Source organism: Pyrus communis, chromosome 4, assembly GCF_963583255.1.
Source record: "Pyrus communis chromosome 4, drPyrComm1.1, whole genome shotgun sequence".
In the NCBI taxonomy this organism is placed as follows: domain Eukaryota; kingdom Viridiplantae; phylum Streptophyta; class Magnoliopsida; order Rosales; family Rosaceae; genus Pyrus; species Pyrus communis.
Window position 1 is genome coordinate 29336458 of NC_084806.1, and position 27239 is coordinate 29363696.

The 27239-nt window shown below is 39.9% G+C and overlaps 1 protein-coding gene across 1 annotated transcript; it reads left to right on the top strand.

Moving 5' to 3' along the window:
* The first annotated feature begins 505 nt into the window (after positions 1 to 505).
* Positions 506 to 2029, top strand: LOC137732960 (3-hydroxy-3-methylglutaryl coenzyme A reductase 2-B-like). Its single transcript, XM_068472191.1, has one exon. It carries the CDS (start codon positions 611 to 613, stop codon positions 2027 to 2029), a length of 1419 nt encoding a protein of 472 aa, XP_068328292.1. The 5' UTR covers positions 506 to 610.
* Positions 2030 to 27239: the final 25210 nt, after the last annotated feature.

Here is a 27239-nt window from a genome sequence, read left to right on the forward strand (position 1 = left end):
GTTATGACTTGATCTCTTCTTTGGAAGAGTACGTAGGCAACTTGAAACTTCAAAACTTCAAGTACAGTCACATCAAAATAAATAAATAAATGTTTCATTAAAGAAAGTCAATTTTATTACAAAAGAAAAGAAAAAAAAATACATATGTTACTATGTATTAAAAAAAAATATATATATATATATATATATATATATATTTATTCTCTACTAAAAAAAAAAATAAAAAAATAAAAAAAAAATAAAACAAAAAAAAAAAATAAATAAATAATATATGTATATATATACATGTTAAAGTGGGTTTGCCTACACTTAAGACCCATGCCAACTCAAAGAAACGGAAGTTGAAGTCCACAAAAAGGAGCAGCCGGATTCCACTAGCCCAAATCCAGGCCCAGCTCTCTCTCCTCTCAGTCAGTCGCACACAGAAACCAAAACAAAAAGAAATCCAGGAAAACAGAGCATCTCTCTCTGTGGCTCTCTCGCCTTCCTTTGACAGACGAGACGATGCAGCTGCAGCAGCGGTCTACAATTCTCGACGTCCCATTCATCTGAGACGAATAATCAGAGCAACAGCAACCCCTGATCTCAATTTTTCTTCTTTCTTCCGCAAATGGCCAGGAAAGGTTTCGTCTCCGGGGAGGGAACTGTGACCGACGCCGATGCGCCCACGGCGGCGGAGAAGGCGAAGGCCGTAGAGATAAAGAAGCAGCTGGAGAGGCTGGTGAAGGCCATTGTCGACGAAGATGACTACAGGGTCGAGACAGCCGACGAGGCCATCAGAACCTTGGCTTCTTTGAAAGACTTGAAGTCCCAAAAGTCGTTCTCTTTCAAACTCGCTGAAGGCGGTAGCCATGGCGGCGGTGTTCTTGCGGGCGTTCCTAAAGAATTCATATGTCCCATTTCCGGAGAGCTCATGGCCGACCCTGTTGTCTTGGCCACTGGAGAGACTTTTGATCGACCATTCATTCAGAGATGGTTGAACGAAGGCCACAGAACATGCCCTCAAAAAAACCAAGTCATCTCTCATACTGTCCTTACCCCTAATCACCTGGTTCGAGAAATGATTTCACAATGGTGCAGGGAGCGTGAAATTGAGCTTCCGAAACCTGTTCAGGATATTGATGAGCAACTTGTCACCAATGCAGACCGAGGATATCTGAATTCATTGCTTGAGAAGATGTCATCATCTCTATCTGATCAGAAAGCAGCAGCAAAAGAGCTTCGACTGCTAACAAAGCGAAGTTCATCATTTCGGGCACTTTTTGGCGAGTCTACTGAGACCATTCCGCAATTGCTCAACCCACTTTCACCAGGACATGTTGATGCTCATCCTGATCTTCAAGAAAATCTGATCACCACCGAAGGTTGCTTGGTTGCCAGCACCAACCGTGGCTTCAAAGCTATCAACTTGTCCGGCGGAGCCACCAGTGTATTGCTGAGAGATGGGATGACCAGAGCACCTTGTGTGAGGTTCAACTCTGCTAAGAGAGCTGCCGAGTTGAAGTTCTACTTGGAAGAACCCAACAATTATGACACCTTGTCCACGGTTTTCAACAGGTCAAGCAGATTCGGTAGGCTTCAGACAATTACGTGTGCCATTGTTGGGAAGAACTTGTACATGAGATTCATCTGCAGCACCGGTGATGCTATGGGGATGAACATGGTCTCCAAAGGTGTGCAAAACGTTTTGGATTTCCTCCAGAACGACTTCCCTGACATGGATGTGATTGGAATTTCCGGCAACTACTGCTCTGACAGGAAGCCCGCTGCGGTGAACTGGATCGAAGGTCGTGGAAAATCGGTGGTCTGTACTCCTTGCCTGTGCTCAATGGTGATGGTGGAGCTTTTCCCTCTGTCTCCTCACGCTGCCAACAAACCTCGAGCTCGTCACCCTGGCCACCATGATCAAAATCAACGAAGAGCTTCATTGACCGCTGTCAAACGACTAGTCGGTCTTCAAACTCGACGCCTTACACTCTGCTTCAAGCTCTGGCTGCTTCTGCACTTCCGCCATGGTCGCTACCTGTGAATGTGATTAACAAAAACAAAGTTTGTCAACTCACATCTGCTTGCCTCTGCTGCTGCCTTTGAATGTGATTGACAAAACCAAAGTTTGTCAACTCACACCCAAAGACTTTCTCCGTCTCTTACCTCCTACTACTCCAAGCTCCTCTGCATTTCCTCCCTGCCCCATGTGGGGAATATATATAAAAAAAATAATAATAAAAAAAAAAAAGAGAAGGGAAAAGAAGACTAATGATGAAAGACATAAAAAAATTATAAAGAAAGGTAATTGTGGAAGACATAAAAAAAATTATAAAGAAAGATAATGGTGGAATCCATCAGCCCATTTTGAAAAGAAGAGTAAAAAATTAAAAAGGAAAAAAAAATATAATAAAAACAATGATGGTGCTTCTGGAACCATGTGCAAAAAGAAAAAAAAAAATATATATATATAATAAAAAGAAAGAAAAAAACAATGGTGGTGCTTCTGGCACCATCTGAAATATATATATATATATAAATGAATGGTGGATCAGCGCCACCGAAAGCAAAGAAAAGAATAAAATAAAATAAAAAGGAATGATGATGGACGGTGATGTATATGTTTTATTTGTATTTAGCACAATACACTGAATAAAATAAAGCATGTCCATTAATCTCTAAGAAATTACAAGTGCGTACAAAAAAAAAAAAAAAAACAAAAACAAAAAAAAATGGAGCTTTCACAAAGGATGTTCACGTGAAGCCCCATTACTTGGCAAAACTCTCGGAGCGGGAGGCATCGGAGCAGGAGGCATCGGAGCGGAAGGTATCGGAGCAGGAGGCATCGGAGCGGAAGGCATAGGAGCTAGAGCATTCCAGGCCTCAATACTGGGTGGAACGCTAGATGACCAAGGAAAAAGGTGCATCTGGAGATAAGCCGCAAGCTTTTGACGGTCATTTTGAATTCGACCTTCAGATTCTTGCAGCTCATCAAGCTTCCTCTTCATGCCCGACGAATAGTTATTTGCAAGCACGTGCAAACTTCTATTCTCGTACTTAAGCTGTTTGATCTCTTGCTTGAGATTTTCCACCTCTGCCATTAACGATTCAACTTGACGGGGGCGAGCAAGTAGGCGTTGGCCCATGTTGGACACAGAGCCCGCACACTGAACGCTGAGAGCTAGGGACTCTTGAACGGCCAACTCATCGGACCGTCCTGAAAGCAGCCTACTATCTTTAGGAGTGAGGAGATTCCTAGCTACTATCGTAGCTGTTGTTGCGTCCTTCATCACAGAATCTTCACCTGTCAAAGGGCTATTAGAAGATAAGAAAAAAGGGCACCATACATTTACCTGACGCGGCGCACTCAGATCACTGCTGAGACTCAAATCTAAGCAAATGTTAGACGGGTTAGCCATTGTCAAAGGGTTAAAAGAGAAAGGTGGATGGAGTAAAATCAGAAAGGGCCGAAGACGATTTTCACAAACGGGCGATCTTCAAAGTGTGCATGTTAGAGGTGATCGATACCTCTATAAAAAGCCAAGGCGACACGACCACCGATTCAAAAAACCGGATTTTCCTGCGTGAAGTTCGGCGACGCTTTCGCGGCTTTTCAGATAACGCGTTCAACTTTGTCAAAAGATCTCTGACAAAGTTGAAAACACGTGAAGGTTATCATCCCAACTACGCGCCTTTGCCAACAAGCGTGGTGACAGAGCTGCACCCGTGACTACTTTTTCGAAGAGGCGCTCGCTCAGAAATCGAAGAGACGCTTGTTCAAAAATCGAAGAGACGTTTGTCGACAAGGGTAAAAGAACAGTACCACCACTTGCTATTGGGAAATCCCTATATATGTCGACCTTCATCTTTTATGGCAAGGCAGACCTGAAGAAAATGCCCAACTCTTCCTCACCTCTGAGGGCGCACTCCCAGCAAAGCCTGTCGAAATACTCAATTTTTTCTTCTTCCCCAAAGATGATACCAGATACCTGGAGTACAGATGAGCCAGGAGGAAACGGTAGATCGAAGCATGTGGAGACAAGCACAACAAATACATGTGCTGATTCATTCGCCGCTTCTTCCAAAGCAAAGGTATCTCATATCATCAAGGGCGAAAGCAAAGGTATCTCATATCATGCTTTTTCTCTGTCTTTTCCTTTGCCCTTGTTCTCACCTGCCAGGATAAGGACAGAGAAAGCAATATGCCGGAACCTCCACTCAAACTTGTGCTGCCACCAAGAAGTGATGGTCCATTCAAATGCAAAGTTTGCATTCAACTCCTGCATCAGAGGACAAATACTACAAGAGAAAATGCCAAACCTGCATAAGGAAATACCACTTCTGCAAAGGGAGCAAATAAGGCAAGTGAAAATGATACATCGAAGCATGTGGAGACAAGCACAACAAATATATGTGCTGATTCATTCGCTGCTTCTTTGAAAGCAAAGGTATCTCATATCATGCTTTTTCCCTGTCTTTTCCTTTGTCCTTGTTCTTACTCGCATGGCAAAGTGAAAGAAGCAATCAGCCGGCATTTGGAGTCAGTCTTCCGATCTGGAACCGACTGCCTGTAATCTATTCCCTGGTTGCTTACCTAGCGTTGCTCTCGAGTAGTCATCTTCAACGGTTGATACACTTCCAGAGAAGGGACCACTTCTGCAAAGGGGAGCAAGTAAGGCAAGTGAAAATGATACATTGAAGCATGTGGAGACAAGCAACAACTGCATATGCTGAGCTATCCTCTGACCCTCTTCAATACGAATTGGAGAGATTGAACAAAGAAACAGATAAAAGGGGTAAGCTTAGACCTTCGGGGGAGACCAAAAGAATCCTGCTGCCCAGTTCAAGAGTAGCACAAAGGAAAATCAACGATTGGAGGAAACCAGAAAATCTTCCAGTCGAACTCAAGATCAAGCCTCGATGGCCCTTGAAGAAATCTCCAGCCCAGTTCAAGATTAAGCCTGTGGAAAATCAACGATTGGGGAAAACCAGAAAATTTTCCAGTCGAACTCAAGATCAAGCCTCGATGGCCCTTGAAGAAATTTCCAGCCCAATTCAAGATCAAGCCTCGACGGCCCTTGGGTTGACATCTACATTACGGGACTTCAAAACGCATCTTCTACACGTGACAAGCACATGTCTACGACGCGCCTTGAAGTGGGGGCATTTGTAGACATCAAAATTTCGGTGAAATGAATGTTGACCAATAATTAAAATTTCAACACTCACGTGTCACATAAATTTTACATGTAGCGTGTGACTCAACGAAAAATCGAAATAAATTGGAAAAGTCATCAAATAGGACACGTGTCAATACCTGGCAGAAATGATTTATTTCATCTGATTATTTAAATCCAAAAATCAAGTTTTGGAATTCTATAAATAGGAAGCCAAGGCATTCATTTTGGGAGAAGAAAAGAAGAAAAAAAGAAAAAAAAAGGAGGGAAGAAAGAAAGAGGGGAATTTAAATCACACCAAAACCTTGAAGCCTTGAAACTCTAAAGCTCTCAAGCAAATCCCGAAGGATCAAGAAAACACTCTTCGTTCTTCGTCAAATCCTCCTTCAAGGTCAAGCCCCAATGGCCCTTGAAGAACTTCCACCAACTCAAGATCAAGCCCCGACGGCCCCTTGAAGAAAGTGTTCATCATCCGTTCATCCTAAGATCAAGCCCTAACGGCCCTTTGGATCAACAACCTCAACAAATTCACACATCCAATCGTTCTTCAAGATTAAGCCCAAAAGCCCTTGAAGATCCGCTCATCCATCAACCTTCAAGATCAAGCCCAAAAGCCCTTGAAGAAATCCACACAACCATTATTCAAGATCAAGCCCCGACGGCCCTTGAAGAAAGTGTTCATCGTTCATCCTAAGATCAAGCCCCAACGGCCCTTTGGATCAACAACCTCAACAAATTCACACATCCAATCGTTCTTCAAGATTAAGCCCAAAAGCCCTTGAAGAAATCCATACACCCAGTCTTCAAGATCAAGCCCAAAAGCCCTCGAAGATCCATTCATCAACTGTTCATCCCTAGATCAAGCCCCGACGACCCTTTGGATCAACAGCTCATCCACAAACCTACACCCTACGAAGATAAAATCAGAGGATCAAATTACAAAGAGATTGTAACCCCAAAATCATTAAACACAAAAATATATTTTGTACACGGTATTCTTGTTTCTTGTTTCAGGAATTTTTCGTGTTTACAAGCGCTTTGCTTGTCTCTATGCTCAAGGGCTTGCATAGCTTCTGCCTTATTCATCCATGGTGATTGAAGTGAGAAGGAGAAAGGGAGAAGAGAAGGAGAAAGAAATGAGAAAATGGGGAAGGGAGAAGCACCGGCGCAAGGAAGAGATGGAGGGGTTTTATTTTGGAAAATTTTCATTAATGTCGGTTAAAACTGACAGAAACATTTTTTTTAAAATAAAAACCGATAGAAAATTTTCATTACTGTCAGTTATAACCTACAGAAACAAAATGGTGGCAAAAATCCGCCCAAAATTTTAAATTCCCCCCCCCCCCCCCAAAATTTTGTTACGATTTTAAAAAATAAAATAATAATTGTGACAACCCGTCCCTAATTTTACGATTTTATAAATCTTAAAATGTGAATTCACGAGAATACCCTAGAGGCGAGGGTATTGATTTTCATTGATCGCTAGTTCATGATGCATATGAACTATTACCTTACCATATTTCAAATATAATTGGCGGTGCGAATGCGTAGACGCACGCAAAAAAAAAATTATTGAATTCGGAACTACGATAGAGGTTTTAAGGAACTATAAATTTAAAAGTACATTGGTGACGATTGTTATTTATTATTTTATTCATTTCTTATAGTTATTGTTATTTTTTTTATTATTTGAGGTGGTTAGAAAAATTAAGAAGGAGGAAAGGGAGAGGTTGCTTGATGGCAACGAATGAGAGGGGAAAAAGAGAGCACCGAAGGGACCGGGAGAGAAGTGGAGGAATGAGGAGAGGAGAGAGAGAGAAAGAACCAATCAGGCAAGAGGGAAAGGAGGGAAAGGAGGGGAAGGAAGGAGGAAAAGGGGAAGGGGATCGGTCGGATCCCCCTCGACCCATGCCAAACCTTTCGACCCGATTCTATTTCCGGCCAAATTATGTCATTTTTCAGGTGAAATTCACCCATCTAATACCTCTAAATTAATCCATAACCTTCCCTCTTCTTTTTCCACCTGAAATTGTAATGAAATTGGTTGTATTTTCGGGGGAGGGGGGAATCTCGACGGGAACCATGGGTGCCGTAAGGACTCTAGTCTGAAATCCACCAAACCTGAAACGATTCCCTCCAATTGACACCACCAATAGACTTCCCTTAAGGTCTAGAACAAAGCCTAAACAACCTTGGAGGCGGTGGAGCACCAGAGGTGACGGATCGAAGTCACCCAAATCTAGGGTTTCAGACGAGTTTTAGCAAAATTGGGGCTTTTCCAGGCCAAATTGGACTTGGTCGCAGGTATGAAAGTTGCTTTACTCACTGAGATATTCATTTTTGTGAAGTTTGAGAATTTGTAGAAATAGTTAAATTTTCCGCGAGTCGAGGCGGCCGACTGCCACCCGTGGCAGCGTGTGCGGCGGCACGTGGCCAGCAGATTGAAGATGTCGTTCTAAGTCATTTTAGATGCCTGAGTTCATAGTTGATATCCATATGATGTGAATGGATTATTCTGAACCTAGTTTCATTAAGGTATATCACTTGATTATTATATGAATCGACGATCCGACCGTTGGATCATTACTAAACTTTAATATGTGATAACACATAATATTTGAAATTATAGGAATTGACGGATCAGGAATCCAACCTTCAGATCTTCCCGAATTGGATTTGCAAGTTTATAAAATAAACGTTAACCGCTACCTTGTTTTGGCAATTGACGGAGATCCAACCGTTGGATCACAGTGAAATTTTAGGATAATGTTTTAGAAGCATAATGTGGATCTTTGGAGGTTTCTAATTGGAAATCTGATGAGCGGATCTTCCGGATTGAGTTACGTAGAGTTATGGACCCTACCGTCGATCCTTGACCGACGATTGACTTTTGATCAATTGGTATCAAATCATTCTAAAACGTCTTTAGGGATGTGTTTTACGTAAGTTACATGATCTATTGATAAGGATTCTGAGATGTGGTTTGAAAATTGTCCTAGGCGCCGTTCGTCCAGGACGCCTCGATGTACATGCTAGGAAAATGATAGGGCAGACTCTAGGTGAGTGAATCTTTTCCTTTTTTATCATATATATATATATACATGATTGATAATTGCAAAAATACTTTTAAATTTAATTAAGCAATTTGTGCCATGTTATATATATTTATATGTTCTAAAGTACTACGAGATGGTTGAGTTTAGATTATGTTATGGTATATACATATGCATGCTACCTACAAATAATTGGTGTGAACTGCGATTGGCTTGATCCCTATTTAGGGTACGTAGGCAGTCTAACGAGACGTTAGATGCAGCCATACAATAAATGAGATTAAATAATCGAGACAAAAGCCTTGTTTGGGGAATTGAGCAATGTGAAGGAAGTTGGTGAAAATGTGAGATTTAACCTTAAGATTTTGGTAGTTAAATGTTGGTCATAAATCAATGTGTGAGGAATTGAGAGATTGAAGTAAAGGATTGTAAGCATTGATAGTTAATTTAAAGTAATATTTGGTTGGACTTGTTCCTGATAATTATTCCCGAAATAAATAGTTCGGGAGTGGGGCATTACATATTATGCATATTTTGCCATGTTATATATATATGTATATATTGGTAAATGTTGTGATATGGTTGAGTATTAGATTGCATCATGGCATATCCTTGTGTATACTACCTGTAAGTAATTACTGTGAATGCTTGGAAGTGCGAAGAGGAACGCAAGACGTACAGGTAAGTTCATGTGAGTTTATGGTGTTACTTGAAATGATCGAGTTATGGCATGACTATATTTATGTTTTAGGCAACTCCGACCTTGTCGTATAGGTTGCAATGATAGGCAACTCTGACATTGTCGTACAGGTTGCCCATGAGTCGTACATGTTATAATAGTTACAATTAGAGCTCATAAACCTACACCCCAGTGTTAGTTCTCCCACCCATGGCCAGGGCACAGTCATTCACGTGATGTTCACCTTTCACACCTTACGCTCACCTTGGATCCAAGGTAGGTGCACAGTCTTGTCGTACAAACCACTACAGGTGGTTCCGACTCGTAGGTGACCCGCGATTATTCGCACACTCTTCACGTGATCGTAGCACTTGAGCATACTTATTTACACCTAGTCCTGTCGTACAGACCACTAGAAGTGGTTCCGACTCATGTGCAGGGATATGTGATGAGCTATGGATTCAGCCGTACAGGCCACGAGAGGTGGATCCGGCTGACATATTACTTGGATATGTGATTAGCTATGGATTCAGCCGTACAGGCCACGAGAGTGGATCTGGCTGACATATTACTTGGATATGTGATGAGCTATGGGTTCAGCCGTACAGGCCACAAGAGGTGGATCCGGCTGACATATTACTTGGATATTGACTGATGAGATATGGATGAGTCGTACAGATTACTACAAGTGACTCTAACTTATGTACTAGCATTGATTGATGAGATATGTGTGCAGTTGCACAGGTCACCATAGATGACTTCGACTTGCGTGCTAGTATGGGTTATTAAGCACATGATTATTTATATTGCTAATGAGATGCTGTGTTGTGGTATACTTCTGGATTTACTGTTAGTATACTTTTGATTTCATACTTATATGTAGTATGATTTTCTGGAAACTATATAGGTTTTACGGGCGAGGGGTCACTAACTTTGATAATTGAAATGATTTTGAAAATCTTTGTGTTGCTCTCTCACACTTTCTATTTTTGTACCCCTCCAGGTTCTAGTAGCAAAGTTTCGTATCGACGAGGAATTGTGACACTCCCCAGTTTAGGTAGCTCCTTATGATGGTATAATTATTATCTTACCTCACTGTACTTTTCTTATGCTCTGTGCCACGTGTGAAATTGGTCCAAAACCGCTCACCACGCACTCGTGTATATAGGCACTTTTAGGTTTAAATTTATTCACATTTTATGGCTTCGTCTGTGACAACCCGTTCCAAATTTTACGTTTTTATTTTATTTTAAAAGCGTGAATTTACGAAATTGCCCTAGAGGCAAGGACTTTGACTTCAGTTGACCATCGACTTGAAAGATGTGGGACTTATTCTTTTAGCATATCCTCGTAGTACTCATTGGTACGAACTTATAGGCGAAAGCCGTTTGCGAGTCCGGATTATAACGGTATAGTTACGGACGTTCGAAATTGGTTATTCAAGGTAAGTGTTTATTTAAATTAAATCCCCACTTTGTGGGGGAGGCCCAATCAGAAATGGAGGGAGAAAAGAAAAAAAAAAAAAGGGAATATGGGTTTTCGTCCACCAGCACCCACCGCGGGTGCCCATTTTCCAAGGCCGATTCCGGCCAACTCCGGTGGAGTTTTTCGATGCCACCACCACCATCTTGAAGCTCTCATTCCCCTCTACAAAACCCACCCAAGAACCACCTTGATTAACCATGGGATGTGGAGTTTTGAGGCCACGAAAGTTGACGAAAATCAATGGTGCTCCGGCCACCCTTCTCGATTTTCCGGCAAATTGGCAAAGCAATGGCCGATGCCACCACTTGGGCTTTGTAGCCCATCATCCCAGGAGCAAAACGCAACCAACCTTGACCCCGTTGGACCACTGTAGACGACGAATCGACGTCGGGAAGTTTTAGGCACCCGCCGGCTTCGTGGGCAAAATTGACAATCTTCCATCCACTTTTGGACTTCGTGGCAGGTATGAAAGTTGCTCCACTCACTGAGATCTTCATTTCTGTGAAGTTTGAGAATTTTTGGAAATAGTTGGATTTTCCGGCGAGCCGGGACGGCCGACCGCCACCCGCGGCCGCACATGCGGCGGCGCGTGGCCAGTGAGCCGCCAATGCTATTTTTAGGCTATGTCGAATGTTTTGAATTCAGTTTTGTCGTTTGAATGACGTAGGTTGATCGTTGGAACCTAAATTCGTTATGATACGTTACTTGATAAAAATGTGAATCGATGATCCGACCGTTGGATCGTCACCAAAATTGGATACATTATAATACGTAATATTTAAAGATTATAAGAATTTACGGATCGGCAATCTGACTTACGGATCTTCCTGAATTGGATTTGTAAGTTAGTAAAATAAATGTTCACGGCCACTTGTTTTAGGCAATTGGCGGAGATCTGACCGTTGGATCGTAATGAAATTTTAATATGTTATTCTAGAAACATATTGTGGATCGTTTGGAGTTGCGGATTGGAAATCTGATATGCGGATCTTCCAGGTCAAGTTATATAGGGTTGTAAACCCTACCGTCGATCAAAATCGACGGTTGACTTGTGGTCAATGGGTATCAAACTATTTTAGAATGTCGTTGAGGTTGTGTTTTATGTGAATTACGTATTCTACGGATAAGAGTTCTGAGATGTGATTTGATAATTGGCCACAGAGACCGATCATTCAGGACGCCTCGATGCGTGCGCTAGAGAAGTATAGCGTGGACCCCAGGTGAGTGGATCTTTTCCTTTTTATTGTGCATATTATTGAGAGTTCTATCGACACTTTTAAATTGATTAGGTATATTACCTTCATATAATTATTGTGAATGCTTGAAGTACCTATATGAACTACGAATGGCTTGATCCCTATTTAAGGTACGTAGGCAGTCTAACGAGACGTTAGATGCAGCCATAAAATATTTGAGACAAAAGCCTTATTTGGGAAATTGAGTAATGCAAAGGAAATTGGTAAAGGCAAGTTTTAGTTTTGTGAATTAGTTAGTTAATTAGTGTTAATTGGGTTGTTATGGATAATTATCCCTAAAAATAAGTAGTTTGGGTGTAGGGCGTTATTGATTGTACACTTCTCACTGTATTGTGTATAATTGAAAATGCTACGACATGGTTGAGTATTAGATTGCATCATGGTATATCCATATGTATATTACTTGCATATAATTATTGGGAATGCTTTCAAGTGCAAAGGTGGACGCAGGACACCCAGGTAAGCTTCAGGTGAGTACATGTTGATGTTAGTGATGGTAGTGAGTACGATTGTGTTGAGATATAGTATAGCTCATAAACCTGCACCCCGGTGTTAGTGCTCCCGCCCGTGGCCAGGGCACAGTCCTTCACGTGATGTTCACCTCCCACACCTTACGCTCACCTTGGATTCAAGGTAGGTGCACAGTCCTGTCGTACAGACCACTTTAGGTGGTTCCGACTCGTAGGTGACCCGCGATTATTCGTCCAGTCTTCACGTGATCGTAGCACTTATTTACACCCAATCCTGTCGTACAGACCACTTTAGGTGGTTCCGACTCGTGTGCAGGTAGACTTATTGAGCTATTGGCTAGCCAGGATTGATGAGATATGGATAAGTCGTACAGGTCACTATAGGTGACTCCGACTTATATGCTAGCCATGATTGATGAGATATGGATAAGTCGGATAGGTGACTCCGACTTATATGCTAGCCATGATTGATGAGATATGGATAAGTTGTACATGTCATTTTAGATGACTCTGACTGATATATCACTTTGTATTGATTTAATTCATTTGGCCTACTTATTAATGTATGGTGGATTGATGGCAAACCGTGGTTTTGGTCATTTCCGAGTATGGTTTGGATATATGTATATATGTTGTACTGTCTTATGGAAAACGATACGGGTTTTACATTTAGGGGCATTACTTTTAAAGAGGTAGTAACTTTGGGAAGCTTGATTTTATTGCTTAATCACACCTTCTGTTTGGTGCCCTCCAGGTTTTAGCTGCTGAGTTTGTATCGACAAGAATCTGTGGCGAATCTTAGTATTGATGGATATTTTTGAGGGTATGATTCTTACCCACATTACTGTACCTTACTTATGCTCTGACATCGCGCGTGAAATGGGTTCGCTCCCACTCGTAGCGCACTCTGGTATTTAGACACTTTTGGATTCAAATTCATTCACTTTTTATACACTATCACATTTTATGGCTTCGTCACCTTCCAGGTGTCGGCCAGCACAGCTCGATTCAGGGTCCAAGTGGACTTTCTGGGTCGGGGTGTGTCATCGTCACCTTCCAGGTGTCGGCCAACACAGCTCGATTCGGAGTCCTAGTGGACATTCCGGGTCGGGGTGTGTCAATAATTGTTTGGTTTAATAAATAAATAAATAATATGTATTTAAATAGAATACATTTTTAAAAACTACATAAATAATTGTTTGGTTTAATAGATAATAACCCATGTAAAATATGCAATAAAGAAACAAAATGATAATTGTACAATGAAAATGTCATCACACAAACTAAATATTGTCTAATCAATACTTGAAAAACATAAATAAAAATTTGGCACAAATTACTTTTCACACTTCAAAATTTAGGCAAATATAACGGAGATATGCATTTTATGAAACTAGTTTGAATGATCTAACTATCAAACTTGTTTGTAGATACTGCAAGATTGCATACATAAAAAATCGCAAAAAAAAAAAAAAAAAAAAAAAAACATTCAGAGATTAGGTAACGAAAGAAAAGTTTTCGACGGTTATAAACGAAAAATCACAATTTAACGATTATTTTAGCTCTGGTTTTGATGATTTTTTTACAACTACACTCCTCGTGACACACCCCGATCGAGATCAGGGCATGCTGGGCGTCACGTGAAAGTGACGTAACCATGTGCACAGTGCGGAAGCTAATAAAATAATAATGTAAATAGTACGAATAAATAAAATTAGTCTTACATAAAGTAACAATAAACAAGTGTAATGTAAGTGCGACGCTAATATCAGAGCATGAAAGCCTAAAGTAGTCCAAAAGAAAACGACGCAACAGAAGTACACCCGAAGGTGGTTCTACGATGGTGATCGTCTGTCAGATATGCCGGGAAAATCCTCTGGGAAACCACCAAACGTGCTAGCCGACTAGAACCTGGAGGGGCGCAAAACAAAAGCGTGAGTGGGCAAAAACAAAGCTTTTCGAAAACCATTTAATAAATAAGTTCTAACCCCTCGCCGTAAAACCTGTATACTTCCCAGAAAATAGAGTATATATATATACAAATCATGCTCAAGAATATGCTATGCCAAGACCTCAAAATGAAATGCAAGTGCTCAGGTAATATCACGTTCAAATCATATAAACTGTCAGCCGGAGTCACCTAACGTGACCTGTACGGCTGAATCTAGAGCTCAAATCTCTAACTCACTACTGGATGTAAACATAAATCACACTTACCTGGCACTTACTTGTGCGTCCACAACACCAATACATACATATATAAATGCAACTAATCATGCATAACAACCGGCAATATAAAAATGGCATATAACTAATAAACATTTAAATCAATTTCTGGGAAAATATGAGTATATAGGTATATACGGAAAACCAAAAGCCCACTCACTGGCATGTGGAAGGGTCGTAACCCCCCTGCCTCGAGTGACCACGCTCGTCCTCGGGATAGGTATCACCTATATGCGAAACAACTATAAAAACGTTAATTTTAAAGCACATAACCAACCTTTAGAAATAACTTCTCATACAATGCTCAAATGGGGTGTATGAATACACCAACGTGATCTACTCAACCTCAGGAACATCCCCATATTTTTAAAATAATTTTTCACCGTCGCACGCGCCAGCCAAGCGCAGGCACATGCCTGGCACGCTAACGGCGTCAGTTGACGCCATCAGGAATATTCCGTTATCCCTAACGGTAACCGTCAACGGCGTTAGGAATATTCCGTCGTCTTCTCCGGCGAGGCTCCGGCGCCGGAAAATCAGGAAAACTTTAAATGGTACCAAAATTCACAAAAATTGGTACCAAAATCATCTTCTTCGTTTTTCAACCAAAATTCACAAAATTGGTACCAAAATGAAGCTTACAATGAGAGGAACAAAATCATACCACTCCCAAGTGCCAAAATCCACGAAATCTTGCCTGGAAAATCACCCCAACTCCGGCCAACCTCGAAACTCGTGATCCCGACGTCCAAAACCTTCAAACGAACCACCCCGAGCCTCCTAAGGACCTCACCAAGCTTCCTACAAGCTTGAAATTCCCAAAAACATGAGAAATTACGTGTGCATGAACAGTACCCAAAATCAGGTATTCCGAGTTCGACGTGAAAACTATGACAACCCGTTCCAAATTTTACGTTTTTATTTTATTTTAAAAGCGTGAATTTACGAAATTGCCCTAGAGGCAAGGACTTTGACTTCTGTTGACCATCGTCTAGAGAGACGTATGACTTATTCTTTTAACATATTCTCGTAATACTCGTGGATGTGAACGCATAGGCGAAAGCCGTTTGCGAGTCCGGATTATAACGGTATAGTTACGGACGTTCGAAATTGGTTATTTAAGGTGAAGCCCAATCAGAAAAAGGAAAGAAAGAAAAAGAAAGAAAAAAAAAAAATCCCAGCATTTCCCGTGGGTTTTCCCACTCACGACCACCCATTTTCCAAGGCCGATTCCGGCCAACTCCGGTGGAGTTTTTCGATGCCACCACCACCATCTTGAAGTTCTCATTCCCCTCTACAAAACCCACCCAAGAACCACCTTGATTAACCATGGGATGTGGAGGTTTGAGGCCACGAAAGTTGACGAAAATCAATGGTGCTCCGGCCACCCTTTTCGATTTTCCGGCAAATCGACAAAGCAATGGCCGATGCCACCACTTGGGCTTTGTAGCCCATCATCCCAGGAGCAAAACCCAACCAACCTTGACCCCGTTGGACCACCGTAGACGACGAATCGACGTCGGGAAGTTTTAGGCACCCGCCGGCTTCGTGGGCAAAATTGACCATCTTCCGTCCACTTTTGGACTTCGTGGCAAGTATGAAAGTTGCTCTACTCACTGAGATCTTTATTTCTGTGAAGTTTGAGAATTTTTGGAAATAGTTGGATTTTCCGGCGAATCGGGGCGGCCGACCGCCACCCGCGGCGGCGCGTGGCCAGTGGGCCGCCAATGCTATTTTTAGGCTATGTCAAATGTCTTGAATTCAGTTTTGTTATTAGAATGACATAGGTTGATCGTTGGAACCTAAATTCGTTACGATACATTGTTTGATGAAAATGTGAATCGACGATCTGACCGTTGGATCGTCACCAAACTTGGGTACATTATAATACGTAATATTTAAAGATCATAGGAATTTATGGATCGGGAATCCGATGTACGGATCTTCCCGAATTGGATTTGTAAGTTAGTAAAATAAATGTTCACGGCCACTTGTTTTAGGCAATTGGCGGAGATCTGACCGTTGGATCGTAATGAAATTTTAATATGTTATTCTAGAAACATATTGTGGATCGTTGAAAGTTGCTGATTGGAAATCTGATATGCGGATCTTCTGGGTCAGGTTATACAGGGTTGTAAACCCTACCGTCAATCTTTGATCGACGGTTGACTTGTGGTCAATGGGTCTCAAACTATTTTAGAATGTCGTTGAGGTTGTGTTTTATGTGAATTACATATTCTACGGATAAGAGTTCTGAGATGTGATTTGATAATTGGTCACAGGGACCAATCATTCAGGATGCCTCGATGCGTGCGCTAGAGAATCATAGCGTGGACTCCAGGTGAGTGCATCTTTTCCTTTTTATCGTACATATTATTGAGAGTTCTATCGACATCTTTAAATTGATTAGGCATATTACTTTCATATATAATTATTGTGAATGCTTGAAGTACTATGTGAACTACGAATGGCTTGATCCCTGTTTAGGGTACGTAGGCAGTCTAACGAGACGTTAGATGCAGCCATAAAATATTTGAGACAAAAGCCTTGCTTGGGAAATTGAGTAATGCGAAGGAAATTGATTAAGGCAAGTTTTAGTTTTTTTGAATTAGTTAGTTAAATTAGTGTTAATTGGGTTGTCATGAATAATTATCCTTGAAAATAAGTAGTTTGGGAGTAGGGCGTTATTGATTGTACACTTCACACTATATTGTTTATAATTGAAAATGCTACGACATGGTTGAGTGGGTTTGCATCATGATATATCCATATGTATATTACTTGCATATAATTATTGGGAATGCTTTCAAGTGCAAAGGTGAACTCAGGACACCCAGGTAAGTTGAGGTGAGTTTATGGTACTAGTTGAATCGATTGCGTTATAGCATGACTACAGTTATGAGTTAGGCAACTTCAATACGGTCGTCTGGTTGCCATGAGTTGCACATGTTATATTGAGATGCATTGAGAGCTCATAAACCTGCACCTCGGTGTTAGTGCTCCCGCCCGTGGACAGGGCACAGTCCTTCACGTGATGTTCACCTCCCGCACCTTACACTCACCTTGGATCCAAGGTAGGTGCACAGTTCTGTCGTATAGACCACTTTAGGTGGTTCCGACTTGTAGGTGACCCGCGATTATTCGCCCAGTCTTCACGTGATCGTAGCACTTGAGCGTATTTATTTACACCTAGTCCTGTCGTACAGACCACTTTAGGTGGTTCCGACTCGTGTGCAGGTATACTTATTGAGCTATTGGCTAGCCAGGATTGACGAGATATGGATAAGTCGTACAGGTCACTATAGGTGACTCCGACTTATATGCTAGTCAGGATTGACGAGATATGGATAAGTCGTACAGGTCACTATAGGTGACTCCGACTTATATGCTAGCCAGGATTGACGAGATATGGATAAGTCGTACAGGTCACTATAGGTGACTCCGACTTATATGCTAGCCAAGATTGATGAGATATGGATAAGTCGTATAGGTCACTATAGGTGACTCCGACTTATATGCTAGTCAGGATTGACGAGATATGAATAAGTTGTACAGGTCACTATAGGTGACTCCGACTTATATGCTAGCCATGATTGATGAGATACGGATAAGTTGTACATGTCATTTTAGCTGACTCTGACTGATATATCACTTTGTATTGATTTAGTTCATTTGGCCTACTTATTAATGTATGGTGGATGTGATGGCAAACCGTGGTTTTGGTCATTTCCAAGTATGGTTTGGATATATGTATATATGTTGTACTGTCTTATGGAAAACGATACGGGTTTTACATTTAGGGGCATTACTTTTTGAGAGGTAGTAACTTTGGGAAGCTTGGTTTTATTGCTTACTCACACCTTCTGTTTGGTGCCCTTCAGGTTTTAGCTGCTGAGTTTGTATCGACAAGAATCTATGGCGAATCTTAGTATTGATGGATATTTTTGAGGGTATGATTCTTACCCACATTACTGCACCTTACTTATGCTCTGACATCGCGTGTGAAATGGGTTCACTCCCACTCGTAGCGCACTCTGGTACTTAGACACTTTTAGATTCAAATTTATTCACTTTTTATGCACTATCACATTTTATGGCTTCGTCACCTTCCAGGTGTCGGCCAGCACAGCTCGATTCAGGGTCCGAGTGGACTTTCTGGGTCGGGGTGTGTCAGTTTGGTATCAGAGCATATGTTGGGCAGTATTGTGTTCATCACACGCGTGATGTGAGCACTCTTGGTTTTTGTGTTTGACGTTCGAATGATGCCACTTCGTCGAATATGGAAAAATATGTTAACTTTTCTTCAGTTTTGGACAATTTTGTGGTTTTGACGACATTTTATAAAATCATTTTGGCGGTTGTCCTTAGAATTAAAACGAAGATTTTCCTTGTGGAGGAAAGGTATAAAAGTGAGGCGAGTTGATGGCCTAAGTAAATGTTTTGATAATCATGTATCGCCAGAGATATTACCAAATAATTCTATCATTGTCCTACCGCTGTTAGTATTGATTCTTTAAAGATTGGAAATCTTAGTTAGTCTTGATTTCTTAGTAACATTTCGCGGAAGATCATCTGAGGGATAATTATTGTTCGGTCCCTATTAGCACTAATATCTTCAAGCATACTTGTGTTCATGTTGAATCTTTAGGAGGAAGATCGACTGTCGATGAAGTCTTTTTGAAAGTAGATCTTAAGCAAGGTCTTTTTCTAGCATTGGGATTTTTCAATCATCGCTATTCCTAGATTTTTGCTTTCGTAGTTGTACTATTTAAATGGGTGAGAATAGGCTTGCAAATGTAAGTTGTCATATCCTGGGAGTTGTAGGAATCCAAAAAAAGCAATCATCAAATCCTCCTAGGATCAATGAACTACTTCGCTTGAGCTGAATAAATTAGGATCGTGGAAGCTTAGGAATAAGCTTTGCAATAGGACGGTAAACTTATGATTGTTGTTTTTACCCTATCACTTATTTAGGTAAACGAAAACCCTTTGACTAACCACCTCTCGATCACTTCCATAGGTAGACATTAGAATCGAAATGCGGGATGATATCTCACTGTTAGATTGTTATGAGTGTCGAGGAAACTGTTAAGACCTTTTAGTTCGTGTCGTAGAGTTGGTTAGTAGTACTGTAAATTCGAGGACGTATACTTTTGGCGTCATATCCCAAAAATCTTACCGCGGATACCACCACATTGTTAAGTTGGTATGGCAACATGACGGAGTATTGCTTTTATTTTTCACGATTAGAATCGTTTGAAACGAACCATCTTATTCATTGACCTAAAGTCAACAGTCATCACCTTATTTCGAAGGCTAGATGACACTTCTCGGTGGAGATTTTGATGATGCATAGTGATTGTCGATTGATGTGACAAGTCAATTCGGATTCAGACTTTCTTAGTATGTTAACGCTTATGTTTCTCGGTGGTAGAACCGCTAAAGATGAACCATTATACTTATGACCTAGAATTAACAATTTCTAATTTCATTGGAATATTGATTGGGACTCTTATGTAGAAAAGTGTGTCCAAATCTTCATTGATCCTCAAACTTTTTATTACATTTACTTTTTGGAACAAGCTAAGTTTTGTCAGAGGCAATAGTAGAATTAAATTGGCATCTATGAGTGCACTATGGTGTATCTACTCTCGCACACTTCCAGCCTGTCCTTTTCTATTTAATTGGGAAGTATGAGTATCGATATAGAGTTACCTTTAATCTACCCAGAAATGGTTCAAATGATTTTAATCATTTTGTATGAATGGAGTTAGGAAGTATCTTTTTATATGCTCAGTTCGAGATATGTTGTATATGTAAAGAATGTGAAATTCATTAATCGTGATGCTAAACCAATGATACGCTTATATGATGTTCCAATTGGTAGTTGTTTACTTAAGTAGAAAACAATATTCTTCTTGCTCTAAAAATTGAAGTATTGGCAATAGTTATTTCCTGAAATGGGTGTTGAAATTTCAACAACAAGACACTTGTGAAGACCACTAAGATAGAAGTGGGATGTAGTCAACCTCTTCGGGGGATGTGATCTAGAAATTCTCTTTGTGACGTGATCAAATGTGGAAGTAGGAAAGAGATAAAATCGAGGCTCCCGTTGATGTGTTCTAAATGAATCCTCACTCTAGATGCACCCCACTTTCGATTAATGTTGTGGGGATATTGAGGATATAGAGTTCAAACTTCCTTGGGCAACTACAATTTTCTAATTGCGTCCAGAGGACGATGACTTTTTGAGAAAACTACTCCTAGACTTCTATACAAATTCAACAAATAGAAACCTGACAAGATTATCATCTTGGTGTATTTATATTTCATCGTGTTACATGTTTCACTTCCAAGCCTTTGGAAGTCGTTATGAAGGTTTTGAGTATTAGAAGTTGTTCATTATTGCATTTCTATCCCTAGATTAACGATTAGTTTGAAATGAGTTACTCAGACCTTTGTGGACGAGTTACATCTTGTTTGTCCCACCAGTAGCATGGTTGCAGTATATCCTTATCTCCATTCTAGTCACTTGTAACCACAGTTACAATTTCGGGTTAACTATGGTATCATTGGAGTTGATGTATGAAGATTTTACACACAACACATATTTAATGGACGCATACTTTTGTTAGAATTATGGGTAACTACGGTTACATTCCTGTTTATGAGTATGGTATCCTTCAAAATATAATACAAATATTGTATGCGCAGCTTGTGATTACAGCAGCTTATTGCGAACAAATATTTGATTGAGATTGTGATGTAGAAAATTTATGTTATTGAAGATGTTGCCTCAGAAGGTAGTGAATGAGTACGATCGAGGTTGGTATGTGTATTTCCCATTGAGGGGCAAGATGGTAATATTGCATCCTCGGGAATTGTTACTTGCTTATCAAGACAACAGTGAATTGTCGGTTTTGTGGGGTGCAGACCGTAATATTAATAACTTATTCGTTGGATTGTTAAGCAAGTAAACAAGTAGATTATTCTACGTTAATATTTGTATTTACTTATTTAATTCGTTAATTGTTATTTGGGCTTGACCCAAAAATATTACATGCTTAATTTCGAAGTGCATTACGCTTTGAACACGTTTATGAGAGGATAGTAGGAATTTGGAGGCATGAAAGAAGAGTCACTACACTCCGATCATGACGGAATGTCATCCTCTTTTATGTAGTCGCTATCACTTTGTGTCTTCCTCGTGTATGTATTTACATACATATATCTCTTTAATTTTGAGTATTCTACTTTGGACTTATGATTTTAAATTTCGAGGACGAAATTTTCTTAAGGTGGGTAGATTGTGACAACCCGTTCCAAATTTTACGTTTTTATTTTATTTTAAAAGCGTGAATTTACGAAATTGCCCTAGAGGCAAGGACTTTGACTTCTGTTGACCATCGTCTAGAGAGACGTATGACTTATTCTTTTAACATATTCTCGTAATACTCGTGGATGTGAACGCATAGGCGAAAGCCGTTTGCGAGTCCGGATTATAACGGTATAGTTACGGACGTTCGAAATTGGTTATTTAAGGTGAAGCCCAATCAGAAAAAGGAAAGAAAGAAAAAGAAAGAAAAAAAAAAATCCCAGCATTTCCCATGGGTTTTCCCACTCACGACCACCCATTTTCCAAGGCCGATTCCGGCCAACTCCGGTGGAGTTTTTCGATGCCACCACCACCATCTTGAAGCTCTCATTCCCCTCTACAAAACCCACCCAAGAACCACCTTGATTAACCATGGGATGTGGAGGTTTGAGGCCACGAAAGTTGACGAAAATCAATGGTGCTCCGGCCACCCTTTTCGATTTTTCGGCAAATCGACAAAGCAATGGCCGATGCCACCACTTGGGCTTTGTAGCCCATCATCCCAGGAGCAAAACCCAACCAACCTTGACCCCGTTGGACCACCGTAGACGACGAATCGACGTCGGGAAGTTTTAGGCACCCGCCGGCTTCGTGGGCAAAATTGACCATCTTCCGTCCACTTTTGGACTTCGTGGCAGGTATGAAAGTTGCTCTACTCACTGAGATCTTTATTTCTGTGAAGTTTGAGAATTTTTGGAAATAGTTGGATTTTCCGGCGAATCGGGGCGGCCGACCGCCACCCGCGGCGGCGCGTGGCCAGTGGGCCGCCAATGCTATTTTTAGGCTATGTCGAATGTCTTGAATTCAGTTTTGTTATTAGAATGACATAGGTTGATCGTTGGAACCTAAATTCGTTACGATACATTGTTTGATGAAAATGTGAATCGACGATCTGACCGTTGGATCGTCACCAAACTTGGGTACATTATAATACGTAATATTTAAAGATCATAGGAATTTATGGATCGGGAATCCGATGTACGGATCTTCCCGAATTGGATTTGTAAGTTAGTAAAATAAATGTTCACGGCCACTTGTTTTAGGCAATTGGCGGAGATCTGACCGTTGGATCGTAATGAAATTTTAATATGTTATTCTAGAAACATATTGTGGATCGGTGAAAGTTGCTGATTGGAAATCTGATATGCGGATCTTCTGGGTCAGGTTATACAGGGTTGTAAACCCTACCGTCAATCTTTGATCGACGGTTGACTTGTGGTCAATGGGTCTCAAACTATTTTAGAATGTCGTTGAGGTTGTGTTTTATGTGAATTACATATTCTACGGATAAGAGTTCTGAGATGTGATTTGATAATTGGTCACAGGGACCAATCATTCAGGATGCCTCGATTGTATATTACTTGCATATAATTATTGGGAATGCTTTCAAGTGCAAAGGTGAACTCAGGACACCCAGGTAAGTTGAGGTGAGTTTATGGTACTAGTTGAATCGATTGCGTTATAGCATGACTACAGTTATGAGTTAGGCAACTTCAATACGGTCGTCTGGTTGCCATGAGTTGCACATGTTATATTGAGATGCATTGAGAGCTCATAAACCTGCACCTCGGTGTTAGTGCTCCCGCCCGTGGACAGGGCACAGTCCTTCACGTGATGTTCACCTCCCGCACCTTACACTCACCTTGGATCCAAGGTAGGTGCACAGTTCTGTCGTACAGACCACTTTAGGTGGTTCCGACTTGTAGGTGACCCGCGATTATTCGCCCAGTCTTCACGTGATCGTAGCACTTGAGCGTATTTATTTACACCTAGTCCTGTCGTACAGACCACTTTAGGTGGTTCCGACTCGTGTGCAGGTATACTTATTGAGCTATTGGCTAGCCAGGATTGACGAGATATGGATAAGTCGTACAGGTCACTATAGGTGACTCCGACTTATATGCTAGTCAGGATTGACGAGATATGGATAAGTCGTACAGGTCACTATAGGTGACTCCGACTTATATGCTAGCCAGGATTGACGAGATATGGATAAGTCGTACAGGTCACTATAGGTGACTCCGACTTATATGCTAGTCAGGATTGACGAGATATGGATAAGTCGTACAGGTCACTATAGGTGACTCCGACTTATATGCTAGCCAGGATTGACGAGATATGGATAAGTCGTACAGGTCACTATAGGTGACTCCGACTTATATGCTAGTCAGGATTGACGAGATATGAATAAGTTGTACAGGTCACTATAGGTGACTCCGACTTATATGCTAGCCATGATTGATGAGATACGGATAAGTTGTACATGTCATTTTAGCTGACTCTGACTGATATATCACTTTGTATTGATTTAGTTCATTTGGCCTACTTATTAATGTATGGTGGATGTGATGGCAAACCGTGGTTTTGGTCATTTCCAAGTATGGTTTGGATATATGTATATATGTTGTACTGTCTTATGGAAAACGATACGGGTTTTACATTTAGGGGCATTACTTTTTGAGAGGTAGTAACTTTGGGAAGCTTGGTTTTATTGCTTACTCACACCTTCTGTTTGGTGCCCTTTAGGTTTTAGCTGCTGAGTTTGTATCGACAAGAATCTATGGCGAATCTTAGTATTGATGGATATTTTTGAGGGTATGATTCTTACCCACATTACTGCACCTTACTTATGCTCTGACATCGCATGTGAAATGGGTTCACTCCCACTCGTAGCGCACTCTGGTACTTAGACACTTTTAGATTCAAATTTATTCACTTTTTATGCACTATCACATTTTATGGCTTCGTCACCTTCCAGGTGTCGGCCAGCATAGCTCGATTCAGGGTCCGAGTGGACTTTCTGGGTCGGGGTGTGTCAAAAACGAAGGTATTCTTACCTGAAATGGGTATGGTTGGACTCCTACGAGCCTCATGAGCATGGATATGTGCTTGGTTTCTTCGATCTGTGAAGGTTTGATGTGTTTGTGTGTGTGTCCGTACGAAATGGATGGAAATGGGAAGGAAAGGGAACTCGGGACAGGTGCAGGGCAGGGGAAAATGTGTAAGGTGCAGGTTAGTGTGTGTGTGGCCCAAAACATGCCAACAAAAACCCAAAAACAACCACAAAACGTAAAGGAATTGCACTAGGGGCAAAATCGTCTTTTCACGTGTACGTTTTAAAATTTTTCGGAACGGGCTGTCACACCTCGACCCTATAAGAATGCAATGAACAAATTCGATCTTCAATTTAAAATATTTACACTAGTGGATACCACAAAAACTTATTTTATACTTAATGGAAGTATAATATTAACTCTAAGTGTTTGTTTAATCTACCGTTTTGACGCGATATGCATTCTACGAAACTTTTTTCAACGATCCAACCATCAAACTTATTTGTACACACTCCGAGATTGCATACATAAAAAATCCTAAAAAACAAACATTCAGAGATTACGTAACGGAACAAAAGTTTTCGACGGTTATAAACGAAAAATCACAATTTAACGGTTATTTTAGCTTCAATTTTAATGATTTTTTTACAGCTACACTCCTCGAGCCTATAAGAATGCAATAGAATAAATTTGATCTTCAATTTAAAAATATTTACACTAGTGGATACCACAAAATCTTATTTTATACTTAATGGAAATATAACATTAACTCTTAAGTGTTTATTTAATCTACCATTTTGACTCGATACACATTCTACGAAAACTTTTTTCAATGATCTAACCGTCAAACTTGTTTGTACACACTCCAAGATCTACGTAAAAAATCACAAAAAACAAACATTCAGAGATTAGGTAACAAAACAAAAGTTTTCGACGGTTATAAACGAAAAATCACAATTTAACGGTTATTTTAGCTTCGATTTTGATGATTTTTTACAGCTACACTCCTTGACCCTATAAGAATGCATTGAATAAATTTGATCTTCAATTTAAAATATTTACACTAGTGGATACCACAAAATCTGATTTTATATTTGATGAGGAAGTATAACATTAACTCTATTGTTGGTTTAATCTACCGTTTTGATCCGATACACATTCTACAAAACGTTATTCAACGATCCAACCATCAAACTTGTTTGTACACTCTCTAAGATCGCATATGTAAAAAAATCACAAAAAACAAACATTCAGAGATTAGGTAACAAAACAAAAGTTTTTGCTGGTTATAAACAAAAAATCACAATTTAACGGTTATTTTAACTTCGATTTTGATGATTTTTTTACATCTACACTCCTCGACCCTATAAGAATGCATTAAACAAATTCGATCTTCAATTTAAAATATTTACACTAGTGGATACCACAAAATCTTATTTTATACTTGATGGGGAAGTATAACATTAACTCTAAGTGTTGGTTTAATCTACCGTTTTGATGCGATACGCATTCTACGAAATGTTTTTCAACGATCCAACCGTCAAACTTATTTGTACACACTCCAAGATGGCATACGTAAAAAATCACAAAAAAACAAACATTCAGAGATTAGGTAACGGAACAAAAGTTTTCGATGGTTATAAACGAAAAATCACAATTTAACGGTTATTTTAACTCTGATTTTGATGATTTTTTGCAGCTACGCTCCTTGATCCTATAAGAATGCAATGAATGAATTCGATCTTCAATTTAAAATATTTACACTAGTGGATAAATCTTATTTTATACTTAATGGAAGTATAACATTAACTCTTAAGTGTTTGTTAAATCTATCAATTTGATAGGATATGCATTCTACGAAACTAGTTTCAATGATCCAACCGTCAAATATGTTTGTATATACTCCGAGATAGCATGTGTAAAAAATCGCAAAAAAAAAAAAAAAAACATTCAGAGATTATTCTGCCGGCCGTCGTGTCAGTTATATCCGACCGGGCCATGAGTGAAAATAAAATATTTAAAACATGTGTTTTTTTATTTATTTTTAATCAATATAACATTTTAAAATAATAAAATCAGATATGATAGAGTACACCAGATGTTCATGTGTGTTTATGTGCTAGACAATGTGCTTTGTGAAACATTGAAAAAAATTGTTTGAATTTATTTGTATCATGTTGCTTGCTTGTGAGGGAGCATAATCCTTGTTACAAAAATGATAGAGCTTCAGATTGTAGTCTATTGTTATTATTCTCTCAGAAAATTTATGGCTCGTGGGAATTGGATTCATTAGACTTTAGGGTCATGAGTGAAAAAAAAAATTAAAATATGGGTTTATTTATTTATTTTTAATCACTATAACATTTTAAAATAATAAAATTTTCATTTTTGTCAATTATAACCACCAAAATACTAAAATAATAACTGCCAGAAAGTAAAATAATAAAATAGTCAATTTCTGTCAGTTATAACCGCCACCATTAACTTAAAAACCGCTAGAATTTGTAAAAAATATTTTTTTAAAAAAATTCAAAAATACTGTTGGTTATAACCGACAAGATTTTTTTGATATCGGCCACTAAATATCCGCCAGGACTTTATGTCGGATATAACCGACATGATTTTTCTAATATCTGCCACTAATTAAATGATGTGTCAGATATAATTTATCCGACTGGATTTTTCTAATATCCACCGCC